General features: G+C 41.9%; 1 protein-coding gene across 6 annotated transcripts in view; it reads right to left on the reverse strand.

The window, feature by feature from the left end:
- Positions 1-25,350, reverse strand: part of BBS9 (Bardet-Biedl syndrome 9) — a 323,047-nt gene that overhangs the window by 228,829 nt on the left and 68,868 nt on the right. For all 6 annotated transcript variants that reach the window (XM_036327352.1, XM_036327354.1, XM_036327351.1 and 3 more), the window contains exons 6-9: positions 18,900-19,074; positions 10,533-10,617; positions 9,703-9,886; positions 8,930-9,059 (exon numbers count right to left, since the gene is read on the reverse strand). In XM_036327352.1, the coding sequence (XP_036183245.1) occupies positions 8,930-9,059; positions 9,703-9,886; positions 10,533-10,617; positions 18,900-19,074 (574 nt within the window). The remainder of the gene's footprint in view (positions 1-8,929; positions 9,060-9,702; positions 9,887-10,532; positions 10,618-18,899; positions 19,075-25,350) is intronic.

Raw genomic sequence — 25,350 nt, forward strand, 5'->3', positions numbered from 1 at the left:
GAGTACGTGACTCTTGACACAGGCACGTTCCTTGTAAATAATATATGTGTGAATAAGTATTTCAACCAAATGGTCTCAGTAGAGTCTTTCTCTACATCCTTCTCCCATGCTCCACAAACATGCAAAAACCACAATGGCTTTTTAGGATTTGAAGATATTGGCTCCTGCGGGGCATGGAGACGATAAACCATACCCACCAGCATGGATGTGTCTTCCTGCACCTGAGCTGTCACTCGGGGGCCAGAGAGAACAACTCTTGGATGAATATATGTACCACTGCGAGAATTACTCTCCTAGAAGAGAAATACTTGGCATGGCCCTGCTGGCAAGATGTTTTTCCTGTTCTAAATCCTCCTAAGTAAATCCAATGTAAAATGTCTGGACACTGCAAAAGCCAATCTCAAACTTTTAAATTTTTCTTTTAAATTTTTCAGATACAAAATAACTATAATTTGTGTTAACTGCCTAGCAATTATAAAACACTAGAGGCCAGGTGCACAAAATATGTGCACTGGAGGAGGGGGTCCCTCGGCAAGGCCTGCACCCTCTCGCAGTCCAGGACCCCTCGCTCCTTACCACCCGCCTGTTCACTGCTCCTTACCACTTGTTCTCGCTGCTCCTTAGCACTGCCGCAGAGGCGGGAGAGGCTTCCACCACCACTGCTGTGCTCTCCAGTTGTGAGCCAGGCTTCTGGCTGAGCGGCGCTCCCACCAGGGGGCAGCTCCTGCATTGAGTGTCTGCCCCCTGATGGTCAGTGCACATCATAGTGACTGGTTGTTCTGGTCATTCCACCTTAATGGTCACATAGGCTTTTATTATATAGACTAGAGGCCCGGTGCACAAAAATTTGTGCACTCGGGGGGGAGGGGGGTCCCTCAGCCTGGCCTGTGCCCTCTCGCAGTCTGGGACCCCTAGGGAGATAACGACCTGCTGGCTTAGGCCTGCTCCCGGGTGGCAGAGGGCAGGCCCAATCCCTAGGTGCAGCCTCTGGTCAGGCTCAGAGCAGGGCCGATTGGGGAGTTGAGGCGCCTTCCCCTGTCATGCACAGAGCAGATCAGATTGGGAGGTTGCGATGCCACCCTCAGTCACACTCAGGGTAGGGCCGATTGGGGGGTTGGGGCACCGCCCCCGTCACACTCAAGGCAGGGTCAATGGGGAGGTTGCGGCGCCACCCCCTGTCACGCACAGAGCAGGGCCCATCAGGGGGGTTGGGGCTCCGTACCCTGTCATGCACAGAGCAGGGCCAATCAGGGGGTTGGGGCGCTGCCCCCTGTCACGCACAGAGCAGGGCCCATCAGGGGGGTTGGGACTCCGTACCCTGTCATGCACAGAGCAGGGTCAATCAGGGGGTTGGGGAGCTCCCCCCTGTCATGCACAGAGCAGGGCCGATCAGGGGGTTGAGGAGCTCCCCACTGTCACTCACAGAGTAGGGCCGATAGGGGAGTTGGGGAACCGCCCCCTGTCACACTCAGGGCAGGGCGGATCAGGGGGTTGGGGCGCAGCCCTATATCACCCACAGAGCAGGGCCGATCAGGGGGTTGGGGCGCCACCACTGTCACACTCAGGGCAGGGCCGATGGGGAGGTTATGGCTCTACCCCGTCACACACAGAGCAGGGCCCATGGGGTGGGGGGGGGGCAGGGGCGCCGCACCCTTTCACACACAGAGCAGGGCCGATCAGGGGGTTGAGGCGCCGCACCCTGTCACACACAGAGCAGGGCCGATCAGGGGGTTGAGGCGCCGCACCCTGTCACACACAGAGCAGGGCCGATCAGGGGGTTGAGGCGCCACACCCTGTCACACACAGAGCCGCAGTGCGGTCAGGGGGTTGGGGAGCTCCCCCCTAACAGGCACAGAGCAGGGCTGATCAGGGGGTTGGGGCACCTTCCCCTGTCACGAACAGAGCAGGGCGGATAGGGAGGTTGTGGCCCCGCCCCCTGTCACACACAGAGCCGCAGGGCGATCAGGGGGTTTGGGCACTGCCCCCTGTCACGCTGACCCCAGTGCCAGGAGGCCTCTCGGCTCCGCTGATCCTGGTGCTGGGAGGCCTCGCGGCTCTGCTGATCCCGGTGCTGGGAGGCATATTACCCTTTTACTATATAGGATAGAGGCCTGGTGCACGGTGGGGCTGGCTAGTTTGCCCTGAAGGGTGTCCTGGATCAGGGTGGGGGTCCCCACTGGGGTGCCTGGCCAGCCTGGATGAGGGGATGATGGCTGTTTGCAGCTGGTCACACACCCTTCAGGGTGGGGGTCCCCACTAGGGTGCCTGGCCAGTCTGGGTGAGGGGCTGAGGGCTGTTTTCAGGCCGACTGAAGCTCCCAACTGCTCCTTTTTTTCTTTTTTCTTTTTATTCTGGGCCAGGTTTAGCTCTGGCTCCAGCTCTGAGGCCTCTGCTGCTGAAAGAAGGTATCTGGTTTGTTTGCGTTCTATAATTGAAACAATGTATAACTCCAGCTCTGAGATCCCGGGCTCGCTGAAAGCAGGTTTCTGGGGTTTTGTTTAGCTTCTATATTTGTTACAATGTTTCTTAAACTGCAAGCTCAGAGGCCTGCAAGGCAGGTGGGGGAATGTTGGAGTCCTCCGTCACTGAAGCAAGCAAGCCTCATGTTAGTTTCAAGCTGCCTGGCTGCCGGCCGCCATCTTGGCTGGCAGTTAATTTGCATATCTTGCTGATTAGCCAATGGGAAGGGTAGCAGTCGTACGCCAATTACCATGTTTCTCTTTTATTAGATAGGATGAGAAAGCAACTTTTTTTAAAATATTCATTGTTTTATAAGGTTTCCATTTTTTCAATATTCAGATTTCAGATTAACTGTTAGTGCAACATATGAATGCCCTTAATTGAGCTTCAATAATAATACAGTCATGTATCGCTCAATGACAGGAATACATTCGGAGTCATTGGGCAATTTCGTCATTGTGGGAATATAGTACAGTGCACCTACCCAAACCTAGATGGTATAGCCCACTACTCACCGAGGCTGCATTGTCCAGCCTATTGTTCTCAGGCTACAAGCCTGTACCACCCAGAAAAACAGAAGCCTTGCCCAGCTGGTGTGGCTCAGTGGTTGAGCATCGGTTTATGAACCAGGAGGTCACAGTTGGATTCCTGGTCAGGGCACATGCCCAGGTTGCAGGCTGGATCCCCTGTAGGGGGCATGTGGGAGGCAGCCAATCAATGATTCTCTCTCATCATTGATGTTTCTATCTCTCTTTCCTTCTCCCTTCCTCTCTGAAATCAATAAAAATAAAAGTACAGAAATAGAAAAAATAAAAACTAAGACACAAATACACACACTAGCCTAAGCCTACACAGGGTCCAGATCATTAACATCACTGTCTTCCACTCCACAACTTGTCACTCTGGAAGGTCCGCAGGGGCAATAACACGCATGGTGCCATCCTTTCCTGAGGCTCTTGAGGTGTCAGTCTTTTCAGAATATGTGCATGGTGGTTTGCTTAATTTGCTTCTTTTTCTCATCATAGATTTGCTTGTAAGCACCACAAACATTCCTCCCTATTAATGCAAACCTTCTGGTGTTGAGCCCATGTTTTTAAACTTTTTAAGGAGCTTGGTGAGGTCTGCAATAACTTCTGTTAAAACCTTCACTGTGAATTTTCTTGAAGGATCTTCTTTTCTTCTCCTATAGTTTCCTTTTTTTTTTTCTGTCTCTTCCTCATTCCAGTTCCAACAACGCCTCATTCGTTAATTCCTCAGGAACCACATCAAGGAGCTCCTCAATGCCATTCTCATCCACACCCAGTTTAAAGTCATTTGCCATCTCAACCACAGCCTTGTTGATTTTTGCAACTTCCTCGTCCTTGGCAAATCTTTTGCAGTCATGGACGAGCCTCTTGAGTGTCTCCTACCAGAAGCTATTCATATACTTCTTGGTGACATCATCCCACACCCACGCAAGGTTCTTGATGCAGGCACGGATGCTGTAATCCATCCGGAATTGCATCAGTGTTTTCTCAGCATCTTCCTCAGTTGTAGCAATAGCCTGGGCAAAGGTAGTCCCCGGGAGTAGGCCTTAAAAGCTAAGTAACTCTTTGATTTATTGGTTGGATCAAAGAGGTGATGTTTGGAGAGAGAAACATTATTTTGATATTGGGATGAAAATCACCAAAAAAAAAAAAGAGGATATCCAGGAGCATTATCAAACATCACTTCTCAATTTCACTGGCAAAGCAACTCAAGAAGGCATCTTGGAAGAAGAGCTACGTCATCCATTACTTCTATGGCACCTGTAGTATCTGGGAGGAGGGGGTGTTTATTCATATGTTTGAAGGCCCTGAGAATCTCACTGTGCCAAATGGCAAAGGGTTTCAATTTATAGCCTGCAATACTGCCCCCAAGCAAGACCGTTCCACTGTCCTTAAAAGCCTTAAAACCTGGCATGACTTGGCCTCCTTGCAGATGAAAGTCCTTTCAGGCATCCCTTTCCAGAACAGGGAGGTTTCCTCCACATCAAATACTTGCTCTGGCAAGTGATTTTCCTCCACAATCAGCATATCGAGAGTTTCCAAAAATTCTCCAGTTGCTTTCACCCCAGGACTCGCAGACTCCCACTCACTTTCACATTATGCAATGACCTAGAGGCCCAGTGCATGAATTCGTGCATGGGTGTAGTCCAGTCAGCCCAGACCCAATCGGGGAGGATCAGGGCTGGACCTGTCAGGAGGAGGAGACAGCGGGAGGTTGGCCGGCCAGCCTGCTCCGATCGGGCCAATCAGGGCCGGGCCAGCTGGGGGGAGGGGCTGTGGGCAATTAGCCAACGGGCCCTGCCCCCGAATAGGGTTGGGGGGGGCTGATCAGGGGTCAGCGGCCAGGGGAGGGGCCGTGGGAGGTTGGCCAGTCAGCCTTGCCCCTAATTGGAGTGAGGGGGAGATTGGGAGCAGAGCTGACTTGGGGAGGGGCCACAGGCCAATTGGGGTGGTGGGGGCCCATTGGGGGCAGGGCCAGCCAAGGGGGGGGGGCTGCAGGCAGTTGGTCGGCCAGCCCCTGACTGGGGTGGGGGGGGGCTGATATGGGGTGGGGCTGGGTGGGGGGAGGGGCTGCAGGAGGTTTGCCAGCTGGTCCCGCCCCCTATTGGGGGGGGGGCGATCAGGGGCGGGGCCGGCCGGGGGAGGGGCTGCAGGCCGATCAGAGTGGGACGGGCTGATCAGGGGCAGGGCCAGCTGGGGGGAGGGGCCAAAGGAGGTTGGCCGGCCAGCCCCACCCCCCCATTGGGCAGTTTGCTGGCCGCAGTGGGTGTCATAGTGACCAATCACTCCGGTCATTACAGTATCCTAGTCGCTGGCTTTTTATATACATTGATTATGATTTTTTTTTTAATTAAATCTTTATTGTTCAGATTATTACATTTGTTCCTCTTTTTCCCCCCCATAACTCCCCTCCTCCCAGTTCCCGCCCCACCCTCCGCCCTCACTCCCCACCCACTGTCCTCATCCATAGGTGCACGATTTTTGTCCAGTCTCTTCCCGCATCTCCCACACCCCTTTCGCCCCCAAGAATAGTCAGTCCATTCCCTTTCTATGTCCCTAATTCTATTATAATCAACAGTTCATTCTGTTCATCAGATTATTTATTCACTTGATTCTTAGATTCACTTGTTGATAGATGCATGTTTGTTGTTCATAATTTGTATCTTTACCTTTTTCTTCCTCTTCCTCTTCTTAAAGGATACCTTTCAGCATTTCATATAATCCTGGTTTGGTGGTGATGAACTCCTTTAGCTTTTCCTTATCTGTGAAGCTCTTTATCTGACCTTCAATTCTGAATGATCGCTTTGCTGGATAAAGTAATCTTGGTTGTAGGTTCTTGGTATTCATCACTTTGAATATTTCTTGCCACTCCCTTCTGGCCTGCATAGTTTCTGTTGAGAAATCCGCTGACAGTCGTATGGGTATTCCCTTGTAGGTAACTGAGTTTCTTTCTCTTGCTGTTTTTAAGATTCTCTCTTTATCTTTTGCTCTTGGCATTTTAATTATGATGTGTCTTGGTGTGGTCCTCTTTGGATTCCTTTTGTTTGGGGTTCTCCGCACTTCTTGGACCTGTAAGTCCATTTCTTTCACCAGGTGGGGGAAGTTTTCTGTCATTATTTCTTCAAATAGGTTTTCAATATCTTGTTCTCTCTCATCTTCTGGCACCCCTATAATTCTGATGTTGGTACGCTTGAAGCTGTCCCAGAGGCTCCTTACACTATCCTCGCATTTTTGGATTCTTTTTTCATTTTGCTTTTCCGGTTGGGTGTTTTTTGCTTCCTCGCATTTCAAATCATTGACTTGATTCTTGCGCTCCTCTGGTCTGCTGTCGGGAGTCTGTATAATATTCGTTATTTCAGTCCGTGTATGCTTAATTTCTAGTTGGTTCCCCAATATAAGATCGAGGGTCTCATTAGTTTTCTTGTAGATCTCATTAAGTTTATCGGCGGCTTCTAAACAGTTCTTGAGAGACCTTAAAAGTGTGGTTCTGAACTCTATATCTTCCATTGACAATTTTGTCCTGTTTCTTTGTCTCCGCATTTTGTTATGCTTCCTTGGTGCACCCCCTAGTGGTCTTTGTGCGCAGTCTTATAGTTAAACCTTGATTGTTGTAGCTAATACCAGGGAGGGTTTGACCTCCAGGCCAAGTGGCTATGAGAATCAGCTGTGTCAGCAGTGAGAGAACTTCTGTCCTCTAGGGAGGTGCTAATCTAGCCTTTGCCTGAGGCTATCCGGCAAAAGCCTCTGTGCAGGGCTTGGGCGGGGCGGGTCGCACAGGATCAACAGGGTGGGCCGGAGAGAGCAGTTATGGCGGCTCTCAGTCCTGTCCCCAGGGGCTCTGCCTCTCTGAGTCCCAGCACACGCTGCAAAGCTCGGAGAGAAAGCTGCACTCGCTCTGACCGAAGCCAGACAGTCCCGCTTCTCCCGTTTGAGTCTGGGCCGCTAAAGACTCGCCTGGATCTGGAGCTCAGAGTCTGCGACTCCCTCCCGATTGAAAACGCCAACAGCGCCCTCCGCCGCCAGCCCGCTCCGAGCACTCCGCACCTCAGAATTTGCCTTCAGCACTGCGCCTCCTCTGAGTGTCCGTATGCGTTTCTCTTTCCTCCTAGTTGTAGGACTTCCACTCAGCCAGCATTCCTGTGGTTCTGAGTGATGTCCCTTCCGTCTTTTAGTTTCACTTTTGAAGTAGTTGTTCAAAGCAGCAAAGTCCGGCGTTAACCTATGCCGCCATCTTGGTTCTCCCTGATTATGATTTTTTTTTTAATTATCAAACCTTTTTTACTTTTATTTTTCACTTAAAACAATATTTTATTTTCCAATTCCAGTTGACATATATTAGCTTCAGGTACACAATCCAGTGATTAGACATTATACAACTTACTAAGTGATCCCCCTGATAAATCTAATACCCATCTGATACCATACATAGTTTGAATGAAGATTTTTGAATCATTTAAACCACCCAGAGCTAGCATTAAATTTGACACTGTGATCAGGTCCAGCCTTTTCTTTCAACATCGCAAACAATCTTTTTGCTTTGGCCATGATCACCATGGTGCTGAAAGGGCTACATGTCTATGTCTGGTCATCAGAAGGTTCTCTGTCTAATACAGAGCCTCCCTGAATTTTTGTTAGCCTTGTTGTCTTCAATGAAGCAGATCCTTTAACAGTTTCTGTCATGTTGTTCTTATCCTTCAAGATCGTTACTATGGCGGAATGGACATGCCTGACTGGCAAGCAATAACCATCACTGATTTTCCGCCTTCATATTTTCCTTCCAGGTCAGTCACTCAACGTGGCCTATGTTGCATCAAATGTTATGACAGCTACAATGTCACTAAACTACACAAATTTTTCAACTCCATTATAGTCTTATGGGGCTATTGTTGTTGGCCAAAGTGTCATGATGTGATGCATGACATTCAACCTCTTAATTTGGGGTGATTAGTCACACTGATCAGATACTGTAGATGTCACTGATGAATTCTACATATGGTTTTTAAATGTTCAATAAAATGATATAATAAGCAGAACTGAGTAGATTTGGGAACCTAAGACAGTTTATAAAAAGTGTGTTTCTCTACATATACCGAGATTTTCAATTCCCAAACATAATCTGAGATCTTGCATTTTATACTGAAAATTTTTTTAAATTACACACTTAGGTATCTCCTTTCTCTCACTTTTCATAAATTTTGTGAATTTAACATTCAAATACAAATTTTTGTCTTTCACTTTAAATGCAAAGTGGCCTTATTTAAAATCTAAACTGTCTTAAACACAATCATTAGTGATTCTGCACCATTGGACATAGTCTGAAACAAGTTTTGAAGTATAACATTCTCACAGTCTAACAATAAGGGATCTCCAAATGAAACCCATCAAATGCTTGAAGAAATTATTAATAATAATCTAGCCTAGCCCTGGCTGGGTGGCTCAGTTGATTGAAGCGTTGTCCCATACACCAAAAGGTTGCGAGTTCAATCCCCAGTTGGGGCAAGTACGGGAGGCAACCAGTGGGCGTTTCTCTCTCACATCTCTCTCTTTCTCTCTCTCTCTCTATATATATCTATTTATCTTTCTCTTTCCCCCCTCTCTCTAAAATGAATAAAAAAACATATCCTCTGGTGAGGGTTAAAAATAATAATAATAATCTCTCAGGCAAACTATTTTCTTGAATGCTTTAATTTACAAAGGATATGTCACTAAAATACCAAATAAAAATGATTAATTGTTCTAATTAAGAATTTTTATATCCTTCTTCTCCAATAAAACTTATATTTTAAAATATTTCCATTGTTGATACTCACACTACAATGTCACTTTTTTAGTAAAATTCATTTTTTAGTAAAATCACTTGCCATTGTTTTATAAAACTTTGGAATAATTCCTTGACTAAGATTCTCTTTTTTTAAAAAAAAAAGTCAAATTAAACCACTTACCGTAAAGAGCCCACTCTCACTGCGACAGGCACGTGGGGAAGCTGAGAGGCCCACTTCAGTGTCACGTCCTGATAAACATGCAACAGGCTGCTGTGGTTTCCAATCAAAGTATTTATTGTTCCTTCAGAAACTGTAGGGTGAAAATTTTTTTTTAAGGATAAAAAGGAGACAGTCATTAGCAACAGTATATTATATCCCTTTTAGGGGATTTATGTTACAAACTAATTATAATATCTTGATGTTAATGCGCAAAGATTTTTAAGTAATAAAACATGATTTTTCAACTTCAAGCTGCCAATATCTAAAAGGAAAAAAAATTAAAGACTTGGAAACTATAACCAGATACTAGCCAATATTTTTGCATTTCATCTAGAAAGCATGAGTTTCATTAATATTTAACACATTGAAGCTAATGATTTTCTGGGCATTCACTACAGAAAAGTCATTCTATTAGGCATTACTCTGCTCCATTCTGCTTATAGAAGAGTCTGATGTTCTCTTGGAATCATCGTAAATAGCCTCCTTTTGGAAAGCAGTAATGTACGCCTGGGGCCAATTCTACAATCCTTTTGTACAAAGTAAAACGACTGACAAACCCAAGTGTGTGCTTTATATCAAACTTCTATTCAAACTTTCAAAGTTAAAATTTCCATTACATGTTCAGTTTAAAAGTATTTTCCTAGATGTTCATATGCATGTGAGTTTGCCTTTTTCTGGTGTAACTAGCACAGCCCTGACATATGGAAGAGATAAAAGAAAATCTCTCTACACACCTGAGCAGTACGGGAGAAAACAACTTGGGCTACAATCAAGTTTCTTCATGAATTGAATCTGACCATTATCCTTAAGGCAAAAAAAGTTTCTTTCACCAAGAACAAACACAGAAGATGCTGACTGATTGAAAGACATAATACATATATCAAGGGCTTGCTCTCCAATATTTAGAGTCCAATCTACCTGCAAAGGAAAACCTAAGATCAATTTAGTTGCAAAAAAAAATAAATAAAACCTAAGTACCCATCCATAGACTACTGGATAAAAAAGATGTGGTAGATACATACAATAGAATATTACCCGGCCATAAAAAGAATGAAATCTTACCATTTGCAACAACATGGATGGACCTAGAGGATAATATGCTAAGTGAAATAAGTCAGACAGAGAAAGACAAATATTGTATGATTTCACTTATATGTGGTATCTAAAGAATTAAATAAACAAACAAAACAGACTCATAGATACTGATGGTTGCCAGATGGGGGTGAGGGACTGGATGGAAATGATGAAAGGCTTAAAACTACAAGTTGGTAGTTACAAAACAGTCACAGGAATGTAAAATTCAGCATAGGGAACATAGTCAATAATACTGTAACCATGCATGGTGCCAGCCATGTAGGGTACTAGACGTATCGGGGGATCACTTTGTAAATTATATAAATGTCCAACCACTACAGTGTACACCTGGAACTGATATAAAATAATACTGAATGTCAACTGTAATTGAAAAATAGAAAAAAAATTTAATTTAAAAAAATAAAAATAAATCAATAACAAAATAAATGTAACATTGCTAAATTTTTTATATTTAAAAAAATGGCCTTACAACAAGTCTTTTTCCAGAACCAAGTTTTTGCTGTTCAGTCTCCTGTCTTTTATCTGCATCTGTTGCAAAAGCGAGTACTTGGTACCTGTTTGAAAGATATGAAATAATTGAAAATGACTTTAGAGTTTAAAAGTAGAAATTATTTTAAACTTTAAAAGCACATAACCTCAATAAAGCTGATCAAGAAAAAGAAGTAAATAAAGCACATAATCTATAAACCTAATGAACCACTTTTACCCTTGGTTTTAAAAACTGTAAAATTTAGGATTGAATTCTTACTGAATTATACTGTGACATAAGACTATGTAAAACTGTCATGGTCAAGAAATTATAACCATATGTCCCAAAATTCAATATGGGGAATATAGCTCTGCCAACTATCAAAGCATTTCCATTAACATTTTATGTGACAAATAACAATATTCAAGAAAGATCTAGCACCAAAACACCAAATAGAAGAAAAATGTAAATAATGGAAAGCAGCCGGATGCAGCAGAAATTATTAATATGTAATCAATGGAACCAAGAAGAACTGAGTCTAAGCCCCAGCTAAATCACTTAGTAGTTGAGTGAATTTTGGCAAGTTAAACACTCTGTGTCTTACCTTCCCCATGTATAAAATGGGAATGATAATCTCTGACACAGGCATTGTTAAGAGAATTAAAAAGTAATATAGCCTAGTCAGTTTTCTCAGTGGTTAGAGCAGTGGCCCATGGACCAAAGGGTCACAGGTTTGATTCCCAGTCAAGGGCATGCACTTCGATTGAAAGCTGGATCCCCAGCCCAAGTTAGGGCATGTGCAAGAGGCAACCAATTGATGTGTCTCTCTCACATCGATGTTTCTCTTTGCCCCCTTCCTCTTCACTCTCTCTTAAAAAAATAAAATCAATGGAAAAAATATCCCGAGGTAGAGGATTAAAAAGAAAAGTAATATAGTGTCTAGTATAGTATCTGGTATATATTAGGTGCTCATTTATTAGCAGACAGATAATGGTTTATATAAGGAGATAGATCAATAACATAGGAGTTTATTTGATATGTAGTAAGTTCTCAATAATGGGCATTATTACTTTCTATAGGCATTTCATAGCTTTTATTTCAAAAGTAACATTTAGCTCAAATCATTCTTTAAAATAATTTGTGGCCCGAGCTGGTTTGGTTCAGTGGCTAGAGAATTGGCCTGTGGACTGAAGGATCCTGGGTTCAATTCCAGTCAAGGGCACATGCCTGGGTTGCGGGCTTGATCCCCAGTAGGGGGCATGCAGGAGGCAGCCAATCAATCAATGATTCTCTCTCATCATTGATGTTTCTATCTCCCTCTCCTTTCCTCTCTGAAATCAATAAAAATATATTTAAAATAATAATAATAATTTATAAATATTATTCACTTTAGAAATGATTAATTTAGCCAAGAGAGTTTATTTTGCTTGTTTCCCATTAATTACTGGTATATGAGAGTAATAATCCCACTCTAAATGAAGAAACTTCAGGCTCATAGGTTCTTTTCCCTCCTATCAAATCAGAACTCCTTGCATTGTTCTTCCATAGCTAAGAGGAAAATCAGTAAAAGATATATTCAGACACCTCATATTGTCTAAGAGAAAGATGTCTGATCGTGTGAACATCCAGGACCTGAATGAAGGCAATGTGAGATATCTACATAAGCACTAAAATGTACAGTGGTGTTCATATATCATATACCAGCTTTAAAACCATCCTACTCAATCAGGAATATTTCATTTGTAAAAAGCCTCCAATTTCAGTTGGAGGCAGAATGACTATGAATTAAGTGAGATTTTGCAAGACATTCATAAAGACAGTCTTGTAGTTAATACAGAAGCTTAATGTGTATGAATTTCATTCGTTCAGTAAACATATAGCAGGGGTCTGATACAAGCATTGACAATGGAAAAAATACTCATGGTCTATATTCATTAGGATCTCCCAAAGTAGTAGAGATTCATATACAAACAAATGTAGCTTAGAACACCTGTGCTAATGGAAGGTATGCATGCGGTACCAAGGGAACATGGTAGCAGAAACATAAATCAAAGTGGAAGAACATATATGTTCTTGGTACTGGTTTAGGAGGAGAAAGCTACATTTTAAAGAATAAGTGAAAACTCATTGTGCTGGTAAAGAGGCAAAGGTGTTCCCGGCTTGTGTGGCTCAGTGGTTGAACATTGACCTATGATCCAGGAGGTCACGGCACCTTCCCTGTCAGGGCACATGCCCAGGTTGCGGGCTCGATCCCCAGTGTGGGGTGTGCAGGGGACAGCCAATCAATGATTCTCTCTCATCATTGATGTTTCTCTCTCCCTCGCCCTCTCCCTTCCTCTCTGAAATCAATAAAAATGTGTGTGTTTTTAAAAAGGTAAAGGTGTTATGGCCAAGCGAACAGCACAAGCAAAGGCACACACCAGTGAAAGAGATATGAAAGGCTACGACAGTGTAGGAGAGATGGATGCACGGCCAGGAGGACTGAGTCATGGGAAAGGAGACCAAATAGGTAGGAGGGTAACGATCTCAGGCTTGTAAAACTGGACGAAAAAATCTCATAGGCAACTGCAGCAAATGTCTCCATACCAGCTGAGACTGCCTTTCAAAATGTCTGTGTGTTTCCCAAAGTGCAAATAACCAGACCTCACATCCCACCCTCTAAATCGCATTGCTTTACTCTTCCCAGTTCAGGGTAACAGAACCTGTATGCACCGGTGATAGCCATGAGCCCAGAGCTGGTCCTGCTATGACTCTAACCTTAGACGGCTAATTACAGAGGTGGCTAATTTCCTGCAGACACCAACCTACCAGAGGACGGTATGGATATTAATGAGATGGTTGCAAAAATCCAAAGCTTTGGAGCTGTTTGAAGCTTCTTATATAACTACAAAGAGTTATTATTTCATCTGAGGAATAAGTGAGCCCCTAAAGTGGCCTCATTAACATCAAAACAGCAGGCAGAGACCCAGCCAAAATTGACTCCTGATTTCCAAATCCAGGTCATTTCTCTTCCTGGAAGACGACTCAGAAGAGAATTTTATTACTAAACATAGCTGACAGTAAATTTAGATGATGACAAACTTATAATAGCATCTATTTTATGGTTCTTCCTTATCCTTGTAACTGTGACCAATAATGTACACGGAAATGTAAACCAAAACCAGAGAATTCTAAACAGACTTGGAAATTCTGAAATAAAGAAAACACTTGGATTTTTTTTCCTTACCATTCAAGTGTCCAGTGATATAAGCTAAAGAATAAGAGTCCTAGCCTGGCTAGTGTGGCTCAATGGTTGAGTGTTGACCTATGAACCAGGAGGTCACAGTTCGATTCCCAGTCAGGGCACATGCCCAGGTTGCCGGTTTGATCCCCAGTGGGGGGCATGCAGAAGGCAGCCGATCAATGATTCTCTTTCATCATTGATGTTCCTATCTCTTTCTCCCTCTCCCTTCCTCTCTGAATCAATCAATCAATAAAATATTTTTTAAAAGATTCCCTTGTTGAGGCTGCTGAAGAATAATTTGGCCCAATGTAATAAGATTCCATGAAAGAGCATCATACATGTTTCTCAGAACAGAGAGGCAGTAATCACAAATACAGCAGGTCCAGATGAACGGTGGTGCTTTTTGGCCCAATAACCACAAGTGCTTACTGGGTCCTGTGGAGCACCACTGACAAACTCAACCACATAATTCAGTGCTCTTCTGTAACACATCGTAAAAACAGCGGCAAGGAGCTAAAATATGGACTGAGGTGTCACAGAGTACAAAAGTAAACCCTCCACAATCATTTCTTTTCAAATGAAACATAGTTGGCACCTCAAAGGATAACAGGAGATTTTGAAACCTTTATATTTAATTCAGGGAACTCCACTAGAAATGGAAAGCTCTGGGTACAGAGCCTTACACTGTTCCTTTTCAACTATAGCTAAAACAGTCTTGATTGTGCCAGAGGGAATCATTTTCATTAAAAGAAGCCAGTAACAAAACAGAAACATTCCTTACAAACTTTTCACTCCTTCATCAAGTTCTTCTTAAACACCTACTTTCAACAGGGTACAATGCTGGGCACTTCAGAGGATAGAAATCCCTGCCATCAAAGATCACTTAGCTCCGTCAAGAAGAAAAACAAGCAAATATGTAATATCAGTGAAAGCATAAATAGTACTTGAGAAAGCAGTGGAAAACTATTCTAAATTGAGAAGGAGGAGATGTGACTTGGAGAGCCAGGTCACAGAACTGAAGGGGAGCAGGGAGGCTTCCAGAAATTATTTTCATATGCAAAGAAGGAAAGAAAAGCATTCCAGGCAGAGTACAGCACGAGCAAGAGAGAAAAGCCCTGGACATATATGGAGAACCCCAAATATTTTCATTTGACAAGAGCCTAAGACTGGTGAAGAACACAATCTTCTTTTCACAATATTGTCAATTAAATTCAAAAAAGATATTTTAAAATATTTTAAAACCTATTATCTTCTTACAATGGACCACAGGCCACTCTTAGGGTGCCGTGAAGTGTTGAGCACAGAGGAGAGAAGATGTAACGGATGGCAAAGACGTTCTTCAGGGAGCCTCCCTAAGTCCAGCTCTCAGCTGAGGTCCCACCTGCAGGCCTCCTCCGTATCCTGTGCACAGCTCCGCCATAGCCTGTACACTGTGAACTGAAACAGCCCGTGGATTTGCTACCTCCCCACGTGCTTACAGCTTGAGGACAAGAGACAGGTCTTATTTGGGTTTGCATTTCCTGTACTTTGCATAGTCTGTGGCACATAGAAGCCTCTTGAAAAATGTTTTCTGAATGAATGAATGAATGAATGAACGGACCAATAAACCGAATTATTCCATCAGTGAGCAGATATTTAAGGCACAGTCTGCTCTCAGGAACCTGATAATTCAAGACATCCTCTGGAACATCTCAGCACAGTACAGGAAGACAATATGTGATACTGTGCAAAAATCAGTGTTTTAGGCAAAAATATATCTCGGAGGTAAAAAAAAAAAAAAAAAAAGAGGATAGTTGGACGAGTTACCTTTAAAAGTCCCTTCCAAATCTGAAAGTCAACATAATAGAGGTAAAATGGTACTGGATTATAAAGAGCACTAAATTTCAATATAAGAAAATTTGGATTTTTTTAATAAGAAACAAAAATTCTGGCTTAAAGAGGTGGTTTTAAAAGATAGCTATAAGAAGGACTCTAAAATCTAGAGGTAAGAAAATCATAAATCCAAGGGAAAAGATAAAAGCCTCAATGCCAATGGGACCACAATGGCTGAAGAAAGGGAAAAAAAGATAGAAAGGTCAGGATTTACTGACTGAATGACTCTGATAAGAAAGGAAAGAAAAAGAGAATTAAAAATGATTCAGCCAGTCGGCATGGCTCAGCAGTTGAGTGTCGATCTATGAACCAGGAGGTCACAGTTCAATTCCTGGTCAGGGCACATGCCCGGGTTGCGGGCTCGATCCCCAGTGTGGGGCATGCAGGAGGGGGCATGCAGCCGATCAGTGATTCTCTGTCATCATTGATGTTTCTATCTCTCATTTTCTCTTCCTCTCTAAAATCAATGAAAATATTTTTAAAAATAAAAATGATTCAAAGTTTTGATAAATATGGCCAGAAGAATAGTGGTACCTAAGCTACCCTCTCCAAAAAAGGCAAATAATTCTCTCACTTCAAAAAAGAAAAACAATGCTCAATGCGTGTCCCTGAGTTAGAATCCCACCTGGAGCGTGTGTCTGCAATGACAATTTCTGGGACTTTTCCCAAAACTACTACATCAAAATCTAGAGTGTTGGGGACTGGGGATCTGCAAACACGCATTTTATGACAGGGTTCCCAGGTGATTCTATGCACACTGAAGTCGGAGGCCCATGGCCTTCCCTACTTCCTCACAGAACATAACTGAGCTTGTTGTAAAATAATCAAACATCAGGAGCAAAAATGAAAATGATACATGGGCATTTAATTATCTGGCCTTCTCCTCTGATCACTTAGGCTGTTTTCCATTCCCCTACAATTTAAAACAATCGTCCTACACACTTTCTTGTGGGACACATTTTATCAAAATTCTTAGTTAATTCTTATAAGTGAAATTGTTTCTTAAACATCTACCATGTTTTCTCATCAATCCTATTTTCTCAACCTTGATGATTTATTTTTTTCATTCTTGTTAAAGTTTGAAATTAAACTCAGGGGGGAAATGAAAATGACGCTTTTTATACTAATGATGGCATTCTGTTAACTGATTACAAAGATATTTAGTGAAATCTCAAAAGAACCTGCCGTTTTCATGCTTTCTCCCAACCTAAACTGCACCCATGATTATCATTTAATTTTATCTATTAAACTTGAAAGCATATAGAAATACAACATACTACTTAATGGCATAAACCCTCTTGATTGTCATCATTTCATGCATTTGTATCATTATAAAAGACCCACATAAAACATGTGCATTTTTTAGCCTTAGATGCAGATGAGTTTAATAGACTGAATCACCACACTTAAAACAGTGGGAGCGCCTGTGGGATTACAGTTACACATTAAGGAAACCTACGCCTTGCTCCCTCACCCAGCGACTCCTGGAGTTATTACCAAATGAATCCCTATGCACATGTTTCAAAGAGTAAGTGAGGGAGCCTCCGAGTCTCCGTGCGGTGACCCCTGTGAGGCACCGCCAGTATCGCTCCTTGGCAAGAGCTGAGACACACAACTGGGTGGAAAGCTGAAAAGCAGATCTCCTCAATACTGCTTACTTGTGACAGGCTTGAATGTATTATACAGATATTTTTCTCAGCCTTTCAAGATAACTCTAATATTTTATTTATTAACAGTAGCAATGCCACAACTCATTCATCTCCTTTGGACAAGAGCCACAGGAGTTACACAAGGAATGTGACACAATAATGCACTGCCTGCGTCAGTTAACTGCTGTTTAGTCACAAGCATTTGCGTTTTTTCGGAGTTTTGAATCCTAGGTGCCTTGACAATAATTCACAAAAGCCACTTATGAAGGGAAAACTGCATTGCTTTGCTATGTACATAATATTGAAACTTGAAGACAAAATGTGCAGGTGTTGTCTGATTAATTTATATTTTCTTCCTGCCTTGGGTAAATGGGCGGCCAAAAATAATACCGAAAAGCTATAATGAAGTGTTGCTTGGACATTTGAAGTTCTAACTGTTGCCGTCAGTAAGATAAAAAAAGTGATTGAAGATACTGTAAGTCTCCAAATCTATTTCTTTTCCCAGCATGGATTTCTTTCTTTTCCCCATTCCCCTTTCCAACAACAACAAAAATACACAGTCTCCAGCCCTGGCTGGTGAGGCTCAGTGGTAGAGCACCAGCCCACAAACCAAAGGATCATGGGTTCAATTCCCCGTCAAGGGCACGTACCTGGTTGCAGGTTCCATCCCCTGTCCAGTCAGGGCGTGTGCGGGAGGCAGCCAATTGATGTGTCTCTCTCACACCCATGTTTCTGTTTCTCTCTTTCCCTTTCTTCCTCTCTCTCTCTCCCCTCCTCCCCCACTACCTACCTTCCTCTCTCTCTAAAAATTCAATGGAAAAAATTACTTCAGGTGGTGAGGATTAAAAAAAAAAAATCCAAAAACTCAAAACCTTCATTTTTATTGAAATGTAGCTGATGGAGGAGAAAAGGTGTCTCTCTGAACACAAGTCAACACCACCAATAAAAATTTCTAGCAAAAAGTATAAACTGTTTTCATAGGGTCATTCACTTCTATTATGAATCGTTCTCTTATAAACATTCATAAAAACACTTGTATTTCTTGCCAGTATTCTCCCTATGTACACATACATTCTTTTTTTGTTGTTGTTATAAAATAATTCCATATATGCATCTTTGTATGAGGCTTTTTCCACTGACCCTGTGTTTTATTATTTATAATTCAGGGAACAGTCCCAAGAGTTATTGAGCATTTTCCATAGGGTGGCAACATGACACACATTTAATCCTATAAAAAAAAAAAACTTGTCAAATAGTCATTTTTTTTAATTCTATGGTTTTCCCCTCTTTATTTTATTACCTTTTTCCATCACCATTTATCCCCCATATACCCTCTCTTTCACTTCTACCCACTCCCCTCTCCCTGCAATCACCACACTATTGTCCATGTCCATGAGTTCTTTCTCTTTGAAATAGCCATTCTTATCCCTTTACAGCCAGACAAGGACACTGGCCATCAAACAGCTGGAAGTAGCAAAATCTAAGTTACCACAATTTCATCTTATAAAAAAAAACAACCAGGCTCTTCTTAATTTGTGATATTAGCTCTTTGTGGGGAAAAAAATGAATCAGCAACATACACACCAAAAACGCTGATTTCTAAGGTGGGACATCCAAACTTACTTGTAACTTTCCACTTGTCGGCAGGAAGAGACAGTGATGAAGGAGTCTGTCCGGGAACTGTAGGCAAGGGGGCCAGGCAAGAGAGAACCAGGGAGAAACCTCCCAAAGGCATAGCTTTCCTGCTCAAACACCATCAGCATCCCATCCATTGACTGGATACAAATTAAATCTCGACCTAAAGAAGAATTAGAGGGAAGTAGGTGACCTGTTCTTAAATATACTGGTTATAATTTATCCCTATCTGCCACAAATATGTCATAGCTCATTTTTTCTCCCAAGCGGTAAAATGAGCAGTTTAAATTTTAAATTACAAACTGGTGAAGCTATCAGATTATTATATATCAGTATATATACAGTTCCCAATTTTTAAAGGATTCAGATGTCTATAATTTTACATACATTTATTTTCATTTACTGTGCGCTAAAATCTCTAGCTCAAGATAACCCCTAAGAGCAAGCATGACTCTGCAAGATACCAGTTTTCCCAAAATCAGAAATACAACGGCTGTTCTGTACAAGGCTAATACAACAGCTGTTCTGTACAAGGCTATTTGTCTGTATAATAGGTCAGCCTCATACTTTCATATAAATATATATATATATATATATATATATATATATATATCTTTTTTTATTGATTTCAGAGAGGAAGGGAAAGGAAGAAAGAGATAGAAACATCAAGGATGAGAGAGAATCATTGATCGGCTGCCTCCTGCACACCCCCTAGTAGGGATCAAGCCCACAACCCGGGCATGTGCCCTGACCAGGAATTGAACCATGACCTCCTGGTGCATGGGTCGATGCTCAACCACTGAGCAACACCAGCCAGGTTCAGATTCATTCAGCATAGGAGCAATTACGCTGAACCTATATAGTTCAAAAAGACAAATGTCATATTGTAATGTACTTGGAGTAATTAAATGGATTTTAATATCATTTGGAATAGCTCAGTCATTTGAAAAAAGAACTTGTGGCAGAGATGCTAACTGCTGCCCTAGTAGTCATCCTTTCTTTTTATAGCTGAATTATCACTAGACACGTGGCCATCCAGAATAAAGCCTTCATTTCCAGGCCTCTAACACAGAAGCATCATACGATTATGTTCCTGCCAATGAGGTGGGAGCTGAGGTGATATATACAACATCCAAACATGCCCTTAAAAGGACGGAGTATGCACTCCCTCCCCTCTTCCCAGCATGGTGGTAGCGCTGGAACAGTTATCTTGGCCTCTGAAATGGAAGCTCCCCTATCAGCCCTGGACCACTTGATCTCCAGGTGGTTAAATATGACAGAAATAAACATCTTCCTTATTTAAGCCATCATTCTGGGCCTTGGTGAAAGCAATCAAACCTGTCATTAAATAACACAGAATTCATCTGAGCCTAAAGGTCCATGCAGCATTGCTGAGTCTTAGGATTTAGTTTCCCTTGATTGGATCCTGATAGAGAAGACACTGGGACTATTGCAGAAATTGTTATATGACTACAGGTTAGATAACATTAGGGATTGCTGTTAATTTTCTTAAGCGTGATCCTGGAATTGTGACTACGTAAGAGAATGCCCTTCCTGAGCAATGTGTGCTGTAGTGTTTATGGGCAAAGTGCCACAAGATCTGTAACTTACTTTAAAATGGTTCATCAAAAAAATGTGTGTACACACATGTATATACATCTACAACTGTTGACGCTAGATGGTGGAAATATGAATGTTCATGTTACTTTTTCTGATACTTCAATTATTTATACTAAAAATGTAACCCATAAAATAAAGCATTTAAATATATGTCTTTTGTACACAAATGTACTTTTTAACACTCAAGGGGGAACTGAGCATTAGGAACTGAGTGAGACCTAGAAGAGCAATAAATCTCATTTTAATAAGTCAAGAATCAGAGAGGAGAAATCCAATCAATGAAACACATGCAATGACCTTGACCTTTGGGGGAGGATATTGCTGAAACCAAATATACTCTTCAGATGGGTAGTATTAAAGAATGTGAGGGGAAAGCATGTGTATTTCCAAGCATCATTTCAATATGTTGAATATCACTGAACCACAAACCTTCAGCCTCCCAAAGACCTCAAACAAGTGGTCCTCAGAGTGTGGCTCCCAGACACCAGCAATCAGCTTCCTTTAGAAACTTCTTAGGAATGCAAATTCTAGGGTCCCACCCTAGATCTACTAAATCAGACCTACTAAACCTGGTGTTAGGACCCAGCAATCATATTTCAGCAATCATAGCCTCAAGACTATGTGATGAATGCCAAAATTTGAGAACCAATGCCTTACCATGGGATGACAGAGTTAGAGCTTAAAGAAAATGAGTCTCAGAGAAAACAGACCTTCTTAGCATGGTATATAGAGGTCTTATTTCTGAAACTCTAGCAATAAAGAAGAGAGTACTTAATATACTGTAATATCCATGTGGGCTGCCTCTAGAGTCAGATAACCTGGGTTTAAGTCCAGCTCCACCAATTATTAGCTGTGAACTTGGGCTCAAATTTCTTTTTTTCTTTTTTTTTTAATTCCTCTGAATTTCTTTTTTTGGAGGGACTGGTTCTTTTTTTTAATATATTTTGATTTTTTACAGAGAGGAAGGGAGAGGGATAGAGAGTTAAGAAACATCGATGAGAGAGAAACATTGATCAGCTGTCTCCTGCACAGCCCCCACTGGGGATGTGCCCGAAGCCAAGGTACATGCCCTTGATTGGAATCGAACCTGGGACCCTTCACTCCACAGGCCAATGCTCTACCCACTGAGCCAAACCTGTCAGGGCGGGCTCAAATTTCTTTACCTACAAGATGGCATTTCTTCCTTAGTTGTTGTGAGAATTAAATGAAATAATGTGCAGCAACTAGATCCAAATATACCATTGCATTATTATTTTACAATTATTTTCAAAGTCTCATAATGCATGTTCAACTGCTTGCTATTTCCCACATGCATTATGATGGAGCATGCTTCCTTGCTTTTGCTTGTATTATTACCTTCCCCAAAAGACTCTTTCCATTTGCTTCCCCTGGTTTAGAAAAAATTTGTTGGCTGCCTCCTGGTCATGCATACCCCTCTCCACTCATCTTTAGCCATGAGGTTTGAATGATACTGACTTTATTCTCAGCTTGAGGGTAGACCCTGACTTATGAAAACCAATTAGTATCCCACTAGTCACAGTGATTGGTTCAGGGGCAATGAGAAAAACTAAATCCTTAGATTGAGCTGGAACTGGAGAGAAACTTACTATTCCCCCTTGGGGGGCAATGTGTGAGGGGACCAGGTCTGGAGTCATGGAGGCCATTTGGCTTTTACATGGGCACAGTTAAGACAGGGCCATGAGGACACGGGTTGAGCCACTTGGAGTCAATCCCATCTGTGAACTCTGCAGGCAATAAATTTCCATAAATACTGAAGCTCTTCAAGTTGGATCTCTGTCCCTGAATCAGGTGGATCATCCCATTTTTCCTCTGATAGACATCACAGGCTAAGGGTCATGTTTTCCTAGCAGCCTTCTCTTTCCCACTCAGACACCCTCTATCTGTGATCCTATCCTTAACTCCTCCTAACTACTAATTATCAATTGAAATGAACAGTTTTTATGTCTCTCACTCACAGGCAGGAGCCAAATCTTATTCACCTTTGTAAATCCAACAACGATGAAATGCCTGGAGATAGGAGATATGATAATAGATGTCTGCTGAGCTGAAGTGAGCTAGACAAAATAATGTACTCATCTGCTTGATTGGCTGAGATTTTATTCTGTGAGTTTCACAGATTGCATTTGAAGTAAGTGAAAAATGCTTTATTTATTACAATCCTGGCTGCTGACGTTTAGAAAAATGTAGGGATTAATCCAAAACATTACTCAAAAATAAATCCTTCAACTCGCTGTGCTGGAAGCTGCTTCAGGATACATACCAGAGGCTCCCCTTACAGATAATGGGAACAGAAAGAATGGGCCAGAGAAGCCCTGAGAGGTTCATCGTTCTGATAGAACAGAGCCAACAGGAAGCCTCCACAACAGTGATGGGATTTCAGGAGCTATTTACATGACCTCGCTGTGAACCACACTCAACGATACCTTCCCACAGGCTCAGCCCAGGATGATATTAGGAGAAATATAGAACCACAGCAATAGTAACGACGACTGCCATTTACTGAGCACCTGTTATAGTCCTGTCTTTGAGCTAAACATTTATCCAGCCTGTTAGCTATACTCTTTAGTAACTCTAAAAGGTGGACAATTGTCCCATTCTACACTTAAGAAGAGTGAAACCCACAAAGCTTAGATAATTTGCCTAATGCCCAAAAAGTTAGAAAATGACAGTGCTAGTACTCAAATTGGAATCTATCTGGCTCCATTTACCACCCATGTTCCCTGGAAGGCTCCATTATGCCACACTAAATCCATTTTTTAAAATAACACAAGTTAACATAGACAATCTAAATGAAGTGAAACAGATTAAGTACTACAGAAAAGCTAAGAGCTTAATGACGCTGAACTTCCTGGGAAAGGTTGCATAATAGAGGTAGGATGTATCCTAGGCTGAAAAAGATAGGAGGAATGAATAGGGGTCAAAGGTAAAAACAGAGGAAATTTCTGGGAGAGAAAAGGAACATATTAGAAAAGCAAGCAGAGGCAATTAGACTTGATCCAGTGAATGGGCGTGAAATGTAAAAGCAACTGATTGAAAAGATGACAATATCTTAATGATGCTTACTCAAAAAGTATGTCTACTCAAAAGAATGCCTACACTATACGGAGAAAATATCTTTTAACGCTGGAATAATGAGAACGGGTAGAGATTTCATCAGAATTTGGAATCTGGATGTTTATATCCAGTGGTTAAGACCATGATGAAAGAAAAATTACCATTTTGATTTGCAAGATCTAGGAACAATTAGAGAAAGAACCTACCAAAACCATTTTGGAAGGATTTTGGAAATCAATATTTTTCATTTTCAAAGGCAAAGAAAAATGTTTGTGCCTGTGAGGCTGGAGGATGAGGGTGGGAAAATTCTATTAGGGCAGCCTTATGACATGAGTATTTATTAAATAGTGTGTCTCGTTTCCTGGTGTTAAAATATCATGTAGTCAGAGCGTTAACATGAGGCATATGCATGAACTGGTTATCAACTACATATTGAACTGACTGTTAGATTAACAGTTTTCTCTACTAAACCATAATCTGTTCACTAACATGGTATAGAGCAGTGTGTGTGTGTGCCCAGTCCTTTCTCCCATGCATGACCCAGAGCATTTCCCATCATTCATGATTATAGCAGCGCGGGCTCCACCCAGGTGCAGTCCTGAATACCGTTTCCTCCGACTCTCTGGAGAATCAACGCAGCAGAGTAAGTGGAGCGGCACACACAGAAGAAGGCCGCCATCACGCAGCACGCTGCATGCTTTCAGAATCGCTCTCTGCTCGTATTTCCTTTCACAACGAGTAGAAACACAAGTGAAGAAACGCAAACGTGACCTGTGGCCAAGCATAGACCGCAGCTCAGCATGCAGCTGTCACACATACTTGGTCTTCCTCCAAGTCTGCGAAGCACATGAGAAACAGCTGTACAGGTAGTCGGCAAGGCAGACCGGAAGCATCGGGAGACCGATACAGGAGAACAGAAGAGTCCAAAAGTCTGTGGGACTTCCGCCTCTTTTACACACGCTCGGGAAAATGTTTGTTGTTGTTGTTGTTACATAAAAAGTGAAACACTAACTCATTAATCTTTATTGCAAACCTAACTCAAAAGTGATACAGCATGTTTGCTGTGAGCAAGGACATAAAAATGTTCAGAGTAGGATTTCAACACAGACTTACTTAAAAACAAATGGTAGATGGATTTCTAGAGCTTTCAGGATTGTAAATTTGCCATAAATATCATTTTCGCACTTTTTCTCTCATTTTGTCATACGAATAAAACTAGCACCATTGGTTTGAGATTCATGCTACAATTTGGCTATGCTTAATAACTGGTAATTAATTGAATAAAAATAGCTAGCTTCTTTCTTATGATTCTCTTCCTTATAATTCTATTTCATTTGAACATTCTAAAAGTAATTCATGCCTAATAATAATGCAATATTTGAGTAGACTCTAAGCTTAAAACTTTAGTTATAAATAAATAAAATTTAAAGCCCTAAGCAAACAGAGTAAATCAATAAATAGAATACATGTGTTGAGCTAAATAGCTAATATTTTAAAATATTACCAGGGAAAAAGTACACAAATTCTCAACCATTATTCAAGTGTTACCCCAATAAATAACTTCATGAAACTAATTACTTTAAAAACTCAAGAAAATAAAAACTGAGTCTACCTACTAACTCTTCCTATGAACGTGCCTTTTGACATTTTAATGTGTCTCATTTTCATAGGAACTTTAATAGCCCTACAAAGACCACTAGTGTGTGTTCCACACCAAGCTATTTATCACAGTTTCCCCCCTTAA

This window comes from Myotis myotis, unplaced genomic scaffold (assembly GCF_014108235.1).
Source record: "Myotis myotis isolate mMyoMyo1 unplaced genomic scaffold, mMyoMyo1.p scaffold_m19_p_11, whole genome shotgun sequence".
Lineage (NCBI taxonomy): Eukaryota > Metazoa > Chordata > Mammalia > Chiroptera > Vespertilionidae > Myotis > Myotis myotis.